General features: G+C 43.5%; 1 protein-coding gene across 1 annotated transcript in view; it reads left to right on the forward strand.

Moving 5' to 3' along the window:
* Positions 1-14,051, forward strand: part of LOC145345623 (dynein axonemal heavy chain 8-like) — a 1,557,438-nt gene that overhangs the window by 1,092,047 nt on the left and 451,340 nt on the right. The window contains exons 62-63 of the mRNA XM_080193457.1: positions 1,331-1,523; positions 7,940-8,062. Of these exons, the coding sequence (XP_080049583.1) occupies positions 1,331-1,523; positions 7,940-8,062 (316 nt within the window). The remainder of the gene's footprint in view (positions 1-1,330; positions 1,524-7,939; positions 8,063-14,051) is intronic.

Raw genomic sequence — 14,051 nt, forward strand, 5'->3', positions numbered from 1 at the left:
ATGCTAATACATGTGACAATAATGAATTAAGTCAAATCAAAATGAATGGTGGAGCAGGCTTGAAGGCCAAATGGCCAATTCCTGCTTCTAGTTTCTATGTCCTATGCTATGCAGAACTGCAAGAGCATAAACAATTCTTCATTGTTTATACAACAAATGGATAAAATGATTTCCCTCTCACGGTACCAGTCTCTTAGCTTAATCCTTTTCATGTTTAACTTCTTCTTTAATTCTCAAAAAACTGCTCACAATTCATAATTACAAAACAACTGTGTCGTTGCCCAATTTTTTAAGTAATCATGAGTCAGTTTTTCATCCTTTCTATATCATGGTTAACTGTTTCAGGTCTTTCAATTCAAGGGTGAATTATTTCATGCTCCTCACTTTCATTCCCACTGTCACCACATTCTTGTTTAAGAATTGCGCATTCTTTTTGCAATTCACTTCATTGGCAGGCTTTTTTGACCTGTCCTCTGCTCAAGCTATAATTTGATTATTGAATTCTACATTGGTATCATTATAGAATTATATTTGCATAAATTATACACCCATAAGGTATAAACATACAGGGAGTGTTCTCCCATCTCGACGTGCTAATGTTTTAGCACATTGGGCCGGGTGAATCACGTGTGGGCCGATTCGCGCATGAGCTCCCTGACGCGCACGTATCTCCAAGTGCTGGATATCTGAAATCGGTGAGATCAGCAGGTAACTCATTTTAGTTTTATTTTAATTGTATTTAAATGCCTGCCTTCCGGGGGAGTGGGGTGGGTTGGGGAATGGTGGTCTGCTGGTGTGGGTCATGGTTGGAGGGGGGCGTGGATTGACACGGCTGGGGACGGGGGGGTGGGGGTGCGGCTAGAGATCAAGACGTTCCTTCAGGGTGTGTGTGTGTGTGGGGCAGGGTGTCGGGTCTGGCTCGGGAATGCTCATGGGGGCTGCGATCGGGCAGTTGCGGGGGGGGGGGTTAGTGTTGGAGGGACGCTGTGGAGGTCGGAGCTGGCCAGTGATTGGGCTGGTCAGCAAAGTGCAGGCTGACAGATTGGGTCAATGCACATGTGCAGAGTTCCAAAACTGTCAGATTCTGATGTGAATAGGCTCGTTTATTTAATGATTTTCACAATTGTGACCTCTGCATTGCACAGAGTGTGGCAGGTTCGAGAGTGAACTCCCACTGAAGAGACAATCATAATTTACATCAGTTTTCCCTGTGAATTCAGCACTTAGAACTTTTTTGGGAGAATCACTCCCACAGTTTTGTGACAGTGATTCATTTTATCCATTCATGGTAATAAAGTTAACAATGATTGACTTTAATGTTACTTCATAGATTTATTACTGAAGATGATAAATACTGGTTTGAAAATGCAGTGACACGAGTTATTGGAGATAACATTGGAAAACAAATGGCTGAAAAACTTCACAAAGAGCCATACTTTGTCGACTTCCTTCGTGACCTTCCAGAGCCAACTGGTGACGAACCTGAAGATTTTGTATTTGTTGTCCCAAAAATCTATGAAATGGTATGTCACAGCACCGTCAGTTTTAAAGTAATTTTGTTCATTCTGCTTTCAAGAGATAATAGCATTGGGCCTTTTCATTCTTTGAACCTCAACCCCATTTGCCTGCTTTCTTAATTAATTTCCTCAATCCATTCTTTTCTTAAGATTGGATCTATTGATATGAACTGTTCATTCAATCATTGATATGTGCTCTACCAGCAGGCAGCTTAGAGGCTCATTGTCTGCTGATGCTTTATCCTGAGCTGTTTTCTTGGCAGTTTTCTTTAGTGTGGGTTGCCTTCCATTCTCAGGAGCAGGACAAGGAGACAGGTCCCAAGCCTACCTCAACTGAGACTAGAACTGACCATGCATTAATTGGTATTATTTTGAATCTTCCCAGTTACCTTTCAGCTGCATTTTTCTGACTTTGCTGATTCTCACCAACCTGATAAAGACTCATTTATACCTACTCTGTTCCACTGTTTAAAAAAGGAGGTAGACAAAAGACAGGTAAAAATAGGCCAGTTAGCTTAACTTCAGTAGTCGGGAAAATGCTTAAATCTATCATCAAGGAAGAAATAGCGAGACATCTGGATATAAATTGTCCCATTGGTAAGGTGCAGCATGGATTCATGAAGGGAAGGTCATGTTTGACTAATTTGGTGGAATTCTTTGAGAACATTACATGTGCAGTGGACAATGGAGATACATGAGATACATGCAGTGGATATGATATATCTGGATTTCTGGAAGGCATTAATCAAGATACCACACCAAAGTGAATCATAGCAGGTAGTTTGGATGGACCATGCAAATGTCCGTTGACCTCAGGTGGGATGTTTTTGATTTTCACGTGAATTCAGCTGGAAAATGCCGCCCACTATCTGTTTGTATATTTCTGGCTAGCTTTCTGTCATGGGGCAATCCCGAGCCCATGTTTGCCATCCATGCTGCTGGTGAGAGCTCAAGATCTGGAAATTGCAGTTCTCACCAGTGAGATTGTGATTTCAGATCTTCCCTGCTCTTCACTGGTGACTTTGCCAGTTCTTCACCCATAACAGGCATGAACTGATTTAAATATAATTAACTACCCCCTCTCCAGATCTTATAGAGACTTATAAGATAATGAAGGGGCTAGATAGGGTAGAGGTAGAGAGATTCTTTCCACTTAGAAAGGAAACCAGAACTAGAGGGCACAGCCTCAAAATAAGGGGGGGTGGGGTGGGGTGCAGTTTAGATCAGAGTTGAGGAGGAACTTCTTCTCTTAAAGGGTGATGAATCTCTGGAATTCTCTGCCCATTGAAGTGGCAGATATGACCCCCCCTTCACAAAACCATGTTGCCTCTCGCTAATATGTCCACTTATTTAAGAACATAAGAACATAAGAAATAGGAGCAGGAGTAGGCCAACTAGCCCTTCGAGCCTGCCCCACCATTCAATAAGATCATGGCTGATCTGTCGTGGCTCGGTTCCACTTTCCCGCCCTCTCCCCATAACCCTTAATCCCCTCACTTATCAAGAACCCATCAACCCGCTTCTTAAAAATATTTAGCGAGGCAGCCTCCACCACTTCAACGGGCAGAGAATTCCAGAGATTCACCACCCTTTGAGTGAAGAAGTTCCTCCTCAACTCTGTTCTAAACCGCCCCCCCTTTATCTTGAGGCTGTGCCCCCTAGTCCTACTGTCTTTTTTGAGCGGGAAGAGTCTCTCCACCTCTATCCTATCCATCCCATTCATCATCTTATACGTCTCAATGAGATCTCCCCTCATTCTTCTCAACTCTAACGAGTACAAGCCTAGTTTATTCAGCCTCTCCTCATAGCTCAATCCCCTCAACTCCGGTATCAGCCTAGTAAACCTCCTCTGCACTCCCTCCAGGGCCAAAATATCCTTGCGCAGATGCGGCGCCCAAAACTGCACACAGTACTCCAGCTGCGGCCTCACCAATGCCCTATACAGCTGCAGCAAGACCTCCCTACTTTTATATTCAATCCCCCTCGCTATGAAGGCCAGCATCCCATTCGCCTTCCTGACCACCTGCTGCACCTGCAAGCTGGGTTTTTGCGACTCATGCACAAGGACCCCGAGGTCCCTCTGCACCGCCGCCTGCTGCAGTTTTTCGCAAGAGGGAATAAATCCTGTCTCGCAGATTCCTCACCAATAATTCCCCTTTCACTGAGGTAAGGCTCACTGGCCTGTAATCACCTGGATTATCCTTGCTCCCCTTCTTAAACAAAGGAACAACATTGGCTATTCTCCAATCCTTGGGACCTTCCCTGTAAGAAGTCTCACAACACCAGGTTAAAGTCCAACAGGTTTATTTGATAGCAAAAGCCACAAGCTTTCGGAGTGCTGCCCTTTCATCAGGTGACTGGGAGTTCTGTTCTCAATCAGGGCATATAAAGACACAAACTCAATTTACAAATTAATGGTTGGAATGTGAATCTTAACCGGTAATCAAGTCTTTACAGGTATAGACAATACAATTGGAGAGAGGGTTAAGCACAGGTTAAAGAGGTGTGAATTGTCTCAAGCCTGTCTCAGTGTTCTGGTGTATATCCCATCAGGCCCTGGGGACTTGTCTACCTTAATGTTTCTCAAGAACCCCAGTACGTCCTCCTTTTAGATCTCAACATGACTCAAACATCCTTTCCCAGACTTATCATCCACCAAGATCTTCTCTTTGGTGAATACTGATGCAAAATACTCATTTAATACTTCACCATTTCCTCTGGCTCCACGCATAGATTCCCTCTCATGTCCTTGAGTGGGCCAACCCTCTCCCTGGCTACCCTCTTGCTCTTTACATATGTATAAAAAGCCTTGGGATTTTCCTTAATCCTGCTGGCCAATGCTTTTTCATGACCCCTTTTAGCCCTTCATACTTCTTGCTTAAGTTTCTTTCTACTTTCCTTGTATTCCACACTTGTTTTGTGTGTTCCCAGCCTCCTACCTTTGACAAATGCTTTCTTTTTCTCTTTAACTAGGCTCACAATATCTCTCATTATCCAAGGTTCCCAAAACTTGCCATGCTTATTTTTCATCCTTACAGGAATGTGCCGGTCCTGAATCCCTATCAACTTACACCTGAAAGCCTTCTCATGCCATATGTTGATTTGTCCTCAAACATCTACCCCCAGTCTACATTCTTCAGTTCCTGCCTGATAATGTTGTAATTAGCTTTACCCAATTTAGCACCTTAACTTGAGGACTACGCTTATCTTTATCCATCAGTATCTTAAAACTTACTGAATTGTGGTCACTGTTCCCTAACTGCTCCCCTACTGAAACATCAACCATCTAGACAGGCTCTTTCCCAAATATCAGGTCCATTATGGCCCCCTCCCTAATTGGACCATCTACAGACTGTTTCAGGAAGCCCTCCCGGATGCACCTCACAAACTTTGCCCCATCCACGCCTCTAATACTAAGTGAGTCCCAGTCAATATAGGGAAATTAAAATCTCCCGCCACAACAACAGTTACTTTTACACTTGGCCAAAATCTGCCTACATATCTCAGGCTTTTCCCTGCAGCCCTTCTTTAACAAAGGCACAACATTTGCCACCCTCCAATCTTCAGGCATCTCCCCTGTGGCTATCAGTGATTCAAATGTCTCTGCTAGGAGATCCGCAATTTCTTCCCTAGCCTTCCATAATATCTTACACTTCATCAGGTGCCGGGGATTTACCTGCCTTGATGTGCTTTAAAACTTACAGCACCTCCTTCTCTGTAATATGTACACTCCTCAAGACATCATTATTTATTTCCCCAAGTTCCCTAACATCCATGCCTTTCTCAACCTGTTGAGAAATATTCATTTAGAATCTCACAATTTCTTGTGGATCCACATATAGATGACCTTGTTGATCCTTAATGGACCCTATTCAATCTCTGGGCATTGTTTTGTCCTTTATGTATTTCATAGAATCATAGATCCTACAGTGCAGAAGAAGGCCATTTGGCCCATCGAGTCTGCACTGACCACAATCCCACCCAGGCCCTACCCCCATAACCCCATGCGTGCATTTATCCTAGCTGGTCCTTCTGATAATAAGGGAAAATTTTAGCATGGTCAATCCACCTAATCCACACATCCTTGGACTGTGGGAGGAAATCAGTATACCCAGAAGAATGCCACACGGACACAGGGAGAATGTGTAATCTCCACACCAACAGAGACTCAATCCAGGAATCTAACCCAAGTCCCTGGAGCTATGAGGTAGCAGTGCTAACCACCATGCCGCTTTGGATTCTCCTTTGCCTTATGTGCCAAAGCAATCTCATGTCCTCTTTTTGCCATCCTGATTTCCCCCTTAACTCTACTGCGACAACCGCTATACACTTCAAGGGATCCACTTTATCACAGCTGCCTATGCATGTCAATGCCTTCTTTTTGATCAGGGCCTTAATGTCCTGAATCATCCAGGGTTCCCTACTTCTACCAGCTTTGCCCTTCACTCTAAAAGGAATGTGCTTACCCTGAACTATGGTTAGCACACTCGTGAAAGCCTCCCATTTACCAAAAGTCCCATTGCCTGCCAACAGACTCCCCCAATCAACTTTTGAAAGTTCCTGTTTAATACAATCAAAGTTGGCCTTATCTCAATTTAGAATTTTATCTTTTGGGCCAGACCTATCATTCTCCATTACTAGCATAAAACTAATGGAATTAAGGTTACTGGTCCCAAAGTGATCTCTCACTAACACTTCTGTCTCCTGCTCTTCCTTATTTCCCAAGAGGAGGTCAAGTTTTGCCCCCTCTCTAATCTGGCCATCCACATACTGAATGAGAAATTCTTTCTGAATACAAGCAACAAACTTCTCTCCATCAGACTCTCTAATACTATGTTTGACACTGATGGGCAATTTTAGCGTGGCCAATCCATCTAACCTGCATATCTTTGGACTGTGGGAGAACACCCAAGCAGACACAGGGAGAACATATAGGCTCCACACAGACAGTGACCCAAGCTGGGAATCGAACCCAAGTCCTGGTTCTGTGAAGCAACAGTGCTAACCACTGTATCACCACGCCGCCCATATGTTTGCAATATATTCCTGCAAGTATGTTCCTACAATGCATCCTGTAGATTGTACACACTGCTGCTACATGCATTGGTGGTGGATGGAGTGAATGATTTTGGAAGGGTTGCCAATCTAGTGGACTGCTTTGTCCTGGATGGTGTCAGGCTTCTTGAGTGTTATTGGAGCTGCACTGTAATCATTTTATAGTCTGAAATGCTCATTCCTCAATTTTTTGTAACTATGTCTTAGTTGTCCCTATTATGTATGGTTCCTCCCAATGCGTGATTGAAATCAATAAGATTGCTTCCTCACATGTTCACACCAAAATCTAAAGCTATGGTAGTCATTCACACAGTCAAGATATAAACACAATCAAGAAAAGTACCGTAGAAAAGAATAGTGCATCTTTACAGGTACCAAACTGATTCAAGTTTACGTTGACAATGACATTGTTAAGAATATGACAATGCCTTTACTGGGCATCACAGCATTCCTCATTTTCCATTATGTTTCAGGAAATGGCAAATGGAATTTACTGTTGGCAAGTGCGAGGTGGTCCACTTTGGTAGGAATAGTGGTAGGAAGGACTATTACTTACGGGGCGAAAAACTGCAGCAGGCGACGGTGCAGAGGGACCTTGGGGTCCTTGTGCATGAGTCGCAAAAACCCAGCCTGCAGGTGCAGCAGGTGGTCAGGAAGGCGAATGGGATGCTGGCCTTCATAGCGAGGGGGATTGAATATAAAAGTAGGGAGGTCTTGCTGCGGCTGTATAGGGCATTGGTGAGGCCGCAGCTGGAGTACTGTGTGCAGTTTTGGGCGCCGTACTTACGCAAGGATATTTTGGCCTTGGAGGGAGTGCAGAGGAGGTTTACTAGGCTGATGCCGGAGTTGAGGGGGTTGAGCTATGAGAAGAGGCTGAATAAACTAGGCTTGTACTCGTTAGAGTTTAGAAGAATGAGGGGAGATCTCATTGAGACGTATAAGATGATGAATGGGATGGATAGGATAGAGGTGGAGAGACTCTTCCCGCTCAGAAAGGACAGTAGGACTAGGGGGCACAGCCTCAAGATAAAAGGGGAGCGGTTTAGAACGGAGTTGAGGAGGAACTTCTTCACTCAAAGGGTGGTGAATCTCTGGAATTCTCTGCCTGTTGAGGTGGTGGAGGCTGCCTCGCTAAATATTTTTAAGACGCGGGTTGATGGGTTTTTGATAAGCGAGGGGATTAAGGGTTATGGGGAGAGGGCGGGAATGTGGAACTGAGCCACGACAGATCAGCCATGATCTTACTGAATGGCAGGGCAGGCTCGAAGGGCTAGATGGCCTACTCCTGCTCCTATTTCTTATGTTCTTATGTTCTTTATGACACTTTCTTTGTGACATTTCAATGGTTGTAAACAAATATGTTCCAGATCCCAAGCTACGAATTCCTGACTGAAAAATTGCAGTTTTATCAGGGGCAACATAATGAAAGTGTCCGATCAGGCTTTCTGGATCTTGTCTTCTTCAAAGATGCGATGACACACCTGGTCAAAGTAAGATTTTAAACTTTGAGCTCGTCGAATATATATATCTACTGAATGGTTCAGGAAAGAAATAAAATAAAGTTCCTGAAATACTTAAATTTTAGTATCTTCTGTAAGCATTCTCAATTTTATTCAGATCTATTTACCTTTTCATACGCTATGGGTGAGATCTCTGGCATCCCCTCAGCAATTTTCTCAGCAGCACACCATTTTCTGGGTGGTAGGATCCCCGAGTCCCCCTTGAAAACAGAGGTTCAAACAGCAGGGATACAGGCACAAAAGAAACCATTTTTATTTTTGTGGGTCTCAGATGTGATCCGGACTTCTGGCAGTGATGAAAGCACGGATGTTGGTTAATTTTTATTGACTATTATACTAACTAAGTACAAAAGAAACTTGTAGAACATAGAACAGTACAGCACAGGAACAGGCCCTTTGGTCCACAATGTTGTGCAGGACATGATGCAAAATTAAACGAATCCCTTCTGCCTGCCCTTGGTCCATATCCCTCTATTCTTTGCAGATTCATGTGCTTATCTAAAAGCCCCTTAAATACCCCTACAGTATCTGCCTCCACCAAAATCCTGGCAGCATCTTCCAGGTACTTACCACTGTCTGTGCAAATTACTTGCCTCTCACATCTCCTTTGAACTTTACCCCACTCTCACCTTTAGTGCTTGCCCCCTAGTGTTAGACAGCACTAGACTCAATACAGAATTATTTTTCTTCATGCTCCTTTTTCATAGGATCTTATCTCATTAATAATATGGACAATGGGGATGATTGTTCCAGCCCACTGTGCTTTTCTAGCAGCACAGTGGGCCAGGAGACATCAGCAGAGGCTGTTTTGCAGGCTTCCCGATAGCGCTGGGCCTTTGCGCATCTCCCAGCTGAAGATTTTGACCGTAATCAGCTCCATGCCAGAAATCAGCATGGAGCTGATAACGATATGGAAATGTGAATTTCAATGTCATTAATGGGCCCAGAACTGGGCTCAGACTTTTTACTGTGTTTACGCCAGTCCAACGCCGGCATACCCACAACATGACCCCAGAACTGAAGTCAGGAATGGTTCCCCACTAACACGGAAAGCTCTGGGAGGGAAGAGAGACCATTAAGGCACCCCCTCCAGGAAGTCAGGCGTAAGGCAGGGTGTCCCTTGCACAGTGCCACATTGCAAACACCAATTTGGCCCCCTGGCACTGCCTAAGGGGGAATTGGTGCTGTTTAACAGGCATCAGACATGCCAAGTGGGTGTGGCCTATTGAGGAGGCAGGGCCTATTGGAGGATGAACAATGGGGGTGGGGGTCCCTCTTCCACTCCATTCAGGATCATGGGCGGGGGGAGGAAGGACAGTGATCAGAGCTGGCCATTGGACTTGGGGAGGGAAAAAATTGGCAGATCGGAGCTGGCCAAAGATTAGGCTGGCCAGTGATCAGGAGGTCAGTAAAGTGGGGCCACTGTGCATCGATTTCCACACTAACAGATTGGTGTATGAGCAGTGGACTGCTCAGCAGATGTTGCTGGCCCAATAATTTTCAGAGTGAATTATACTAGGGCAGACTATGATGCACGTCATGTCGGAGATTCAAGCTAAACATCATGCCAAAAGATCAGGGGAATTAATCCTGTTTTCACAAATTGGGGACTTAGAATTTTTTTTGGGAGAATCCTGCCCAATATATTTATTTATTTACCAATTTATACTATTTTAATTATTTAATCTTTATACTCAGAAATAAATAAAGGGTGCAATGCTAAAGGCAATGCAGAAGCAGAAGGACCTTGAAGTATACATGCACAAATCATTGCAGATGGCAGACAAGGTTGGGAAAGTACTTAATAAGGTATAAGGGATCGTGGGCTTTGTAAGTAGAGGCATAGAGTACAAAAACAGCCTTAAAATTACTTCATACAGTTTGACTTCAGCTGATGCATTCTGTTCAACCTTGTCACTACAAGTTCAAAAGTATGTGAAGACATTGGGGAAGGCGCAGAGATTTCCAAGAATGGTTGTAGATTTGAGGGACTTCTGTTGCAAGAATAGAGCACTAGGATCGTTCATCTTGGAGGTTTCATAGAGGTGTTCAGAATCAGGAGAGGTCTGCAAAGTGTAATTGCAGATAAATTGTCCCCATTGCTGCAAGGATTGGGGACCAGAGCACACTGAATTAAAGTGATTGGCAAAGCATCAGGGTTGACATTTAAAAAAATGATTTTCGGCAGTGAATGGTTAGGATATGAAATGCAGTGTCTAGCATGTAGTGGAGGCAGATACAATCAAGACTTTCCAAAGGGAATTGGGATAATTATCTGAAGAAAGGAATGTAGTGTTTCAGGGAAGAAGCAGGGGAATGGAACTAATTAAATTGTTGTCACAAAGGGTTAGCATGTAAAAAGTGGACCAAATTGTTTTGTTGTAATTCAGCACAGAAACTCCAAATTGTTTTATGAAGCCCATTTGAATCATAAGTTTTGGGCTTTGAATTTGACTAGGATAAACATGATATGATTCACATTGGGCATGATTCAAATGACCCACTAGGGGGCTGTTATCAGACAAAGTTTATTTAAGAATATAGTTAACATTATGGAAAGAAAATTAGCAATAACATTTGTCAATTACAAACCAAAACAAAACAACCATGATAATGTATAATCCTTAACAAATATATCTCAGACGTTCCAATCAAACAAAGCTTCCCATCGACAAGAAACCCCTTCCAAAAGTTGAACACAGCAAAGACTAATGCTGACATGTTACTGGAACTGAGTCCTTTGGTTGGAGAATTGAAACCCTGACTTCTCAGTTTGTAATTTCTAACAGCTCTCTGGATACTCAGAACAGTTTAAAAAGCTTCTCAGAACAGCCACCAACAGCAGATTGTCTACCCCAGGAAAGCAAGAAGCTTTGCTTTCAGCTAACCAGCAGAATTTCAAAACCAGGGAGAATGTGAGAAACTTTCAGTCTGATGCCCACTCCCTTCTAAACTGCTGCCAGCCAAAATAAAAAATGAAACCTTAAATTCATAAGAACATAAGAAAATAGGAGCAGGAGTAGGCCATCTGGCCCTTCGAGCCTGCCCCGCCATTCAATAAGATCATGGCTGATCTGTCGTGGCTCAGTTCCACTTTCCCGCCCTCTCCCCATAACCCTTAATCCCCTCACTTATCAAGAACCCATCAACCCGCTTCTTAAAAATATTTAGCGAGGCAGCCTCCACCACTTCAACGGGCAGAGAATTCCAGAGATTCACCACCCTTTGAGTGAAGAAGTTCTTCCTCAACTCCGTTCTAAACCGCCCCCCCTTTATCTTGAGGCTGTGCCCCCTAGTCCTACTGTCCTTTCTGAGCGGGAAGAGTCTCTCCACCTCTATCCTATCCATCCCATTCATCATCTTATACGTCTCAATGAGATCTCCCCTCATTCTTCTAAACTCTAACGAGTACAAGCCTAGTTTATTCAGCCTCTCCTCATAGCTCAACCCCCTCAACTCCGGCATCAGCCTAGTAAACCTCCTCTGCACTCCCTCCAAGGCCAAAATATCCTTGCGTAAGTACGGCGCCCAAAACTGCACACAGTACTCCAGCTGCGGCCTCACCAATGCCCTATATAGCCGCAGCAAGACCTCCCTACTTTTATATTCAATCCCCCTCGCTATGAAGGCCAGCATCCCATTCGCCTTCCTGACCACCTGCTGCACCTGCAGGCTGGGTTTTTGCGACTCATGCACAAGGACCCCAAGGTCCCTCTGCACCATCGCCTGCTGCAGTTTTTCTCCACGTAAGTAATAATCCTTCCTACCATTATTCCTACCAAAGTGGACCACCTCGCACTTTCCAACATTAAATTCCATTTGCCAGTTCCTGGCCCAAAAACTGCTGAAAACTTATGACCTTCCTCCTAACAATGCAGCGCTATAAAACATCCCAGAGTTAAAACAAATAAACACCATTTAACCCACTGAAGGAGCAATAAAAAGACTTCTTGACAACAATGACAAACTGAGGCTGGGACCGTTGCAGAGAACATGATTTAATAAAAAAAATCTTACCAGTACACTGACATCCAACCTCCCTCCCTTAAAGAAAATCAACATTCAAAGATGGTTTCATTTTTCAAACCCTTTCAGTTTTACACTACTAGTACCTTACAATAAATATATATATATGCATTTTACAAAATCAAAGCCTACAAACATAACAGTAATATAGTCAATTTCAGTCCTTGTCTTCGACTATCAAACACTCCTTTTTTATCATATTCATGACAAACTGTTTCCTCCTCAATATGCTCCTTCAGTGCTTAATCCTGCATTGATTCCAAGTTCAAGCTCAGTTTTGTTGTTGTGATAATAAATTTGCTCTGTTACCATCCTCAGAGGACAAGACAGGATCATCAAGATAACACATTACATGTGTTCCACTTCTGGGGGAGGTGGGACCAGTACAAACCAGAGAGTCTGCACACAGGAAGGACTGAAACCAATATCCTAGGGGTGTGTTTGTTAGTGCTGTTGGGGAGGGTTTAAGCTAATATGTCAGAGATATGGGAATGGATGCAGGAAGTCAGAGGGAAGTTAAGTGGAGACAGAAACAAAAAAACAGTCAGGGGAAAATTGAAGGCACAGAAACCAAAGTCAAAAATCAAAAAGGGCCATAGTACAGAGTACAGAGATGACTGTGGTGAGCTCAGTGAATACGTCCAGTAAGCCTAAGAGAAATAAAACACAGGAAGAGTGTATAAAACATGACCCCAGACAGATAGTCTGAGAAAGAAGGGCAGCGAGAAGGGAAGTCTAGATTAAACTGCATTTATTTCAATGCAAGAGGCCTGACTGGCAAGGCAGATAAACTCAGGGCATTGATGGTAAATGGGATTGGGATATGATAGCTATTACTGAAACATAGTTAAGGAAGGGGCCAGACTGGCAATGTTTCAGGGTACAGATGCTTCAGGAAAGAAGAACAGGAGGTAAGAGAGGAGGAGGGAATTGAGTTTTGATTTGAGAGAACATCATGGCAGTACCGAGAGGGGATATATCCAAGTGTTCGCCACTGAGTCTAAATGGGTAGAACTGAGAAATAAGAAGGAAGAAATCACTTTGATAGGGTTGTACAAAAGCCCCTCTGTAAAAAAGGAATTGAGGAACAAAGGAGATTACAGATAGCTGCAAGAAAAATAGGGTGGTAATAGTAGGGGACTTTAACTTTCCCAACATTGACTGGGACAGCCAAAGTATTATGGGTTTGGATGGAGAGAAATCTGTTGAGTGTATTCAGGAGGAATTTCTCATTCAATATGTAGATGGTTAAAGAGGGGGCAAAACCTGATCTCTTCTTGGAAAATAAGGAAGGGTGGGTGACAGAAGTGTTAGTGAGAGATCACTTTGGGACCAGTGACCATAATTCCATTTGTTTCAAGATAACTATGGAGAATGATAGGTCTGGCCCAAAAGTTAAAATTCTAAATTGGGGCAAGCCAATTTTGATGGTATTAGACAGGAACATTCAGAAGTTGACTGGGTGAGCCTGTTGGCAGGCAAAAGGGTGTTTGGTAAGTGGGAGGCTTTCAGAAGGGCAGTAACCAGAGTTCAGGGTCAGCACATTCCTTTTAGAGTGAAGGACAAGGCTGGTAGAAGTAGGGAACCCTGGATGACTCAGGATATTGAGGCCAAAAAGAAGGAGGCATATGACATGCATAGGCAGCTGTGATCAAGTGGATCCCTTGAAGAGTATAGAGGGTGTCGGAAAAGAGTTAAGAGAAATCAGGAGGGCAAAAAGGGGACACAAGATTGCTTTGGCAGATAAGGTAAAGGAGAATCCAAAAAGCTTCTACAAATACATGAAGGGCAAAAGAGTTACTAATGAGTCGGACCTCTTAAGGATCAATAAGATCTTCTATGTGCAGATCCACAAGAATGGATGAGATCCAAAATGAACATTTCTCATTGGTATTTACTGCTGAGAAAGGCCATTAGGGAACTTGAGGAAATA

This window comes from Carcharhinus amblyrhynchos, chromosome 7, assembly GCF_965287045.1.
Source record: "Carcharhinus amblyrhynchos chromosome 7, sCarAmb.v2.hapA, whole genome shotgun sequence".
Taxonomy (NCBI): Eukaryota; Metazoa; Chordata; class Chondrichthyes; order Carcharhiniformes; family Carcharhinidae; genus Carcharhinus; species Carcharhinus amblyrhynchos.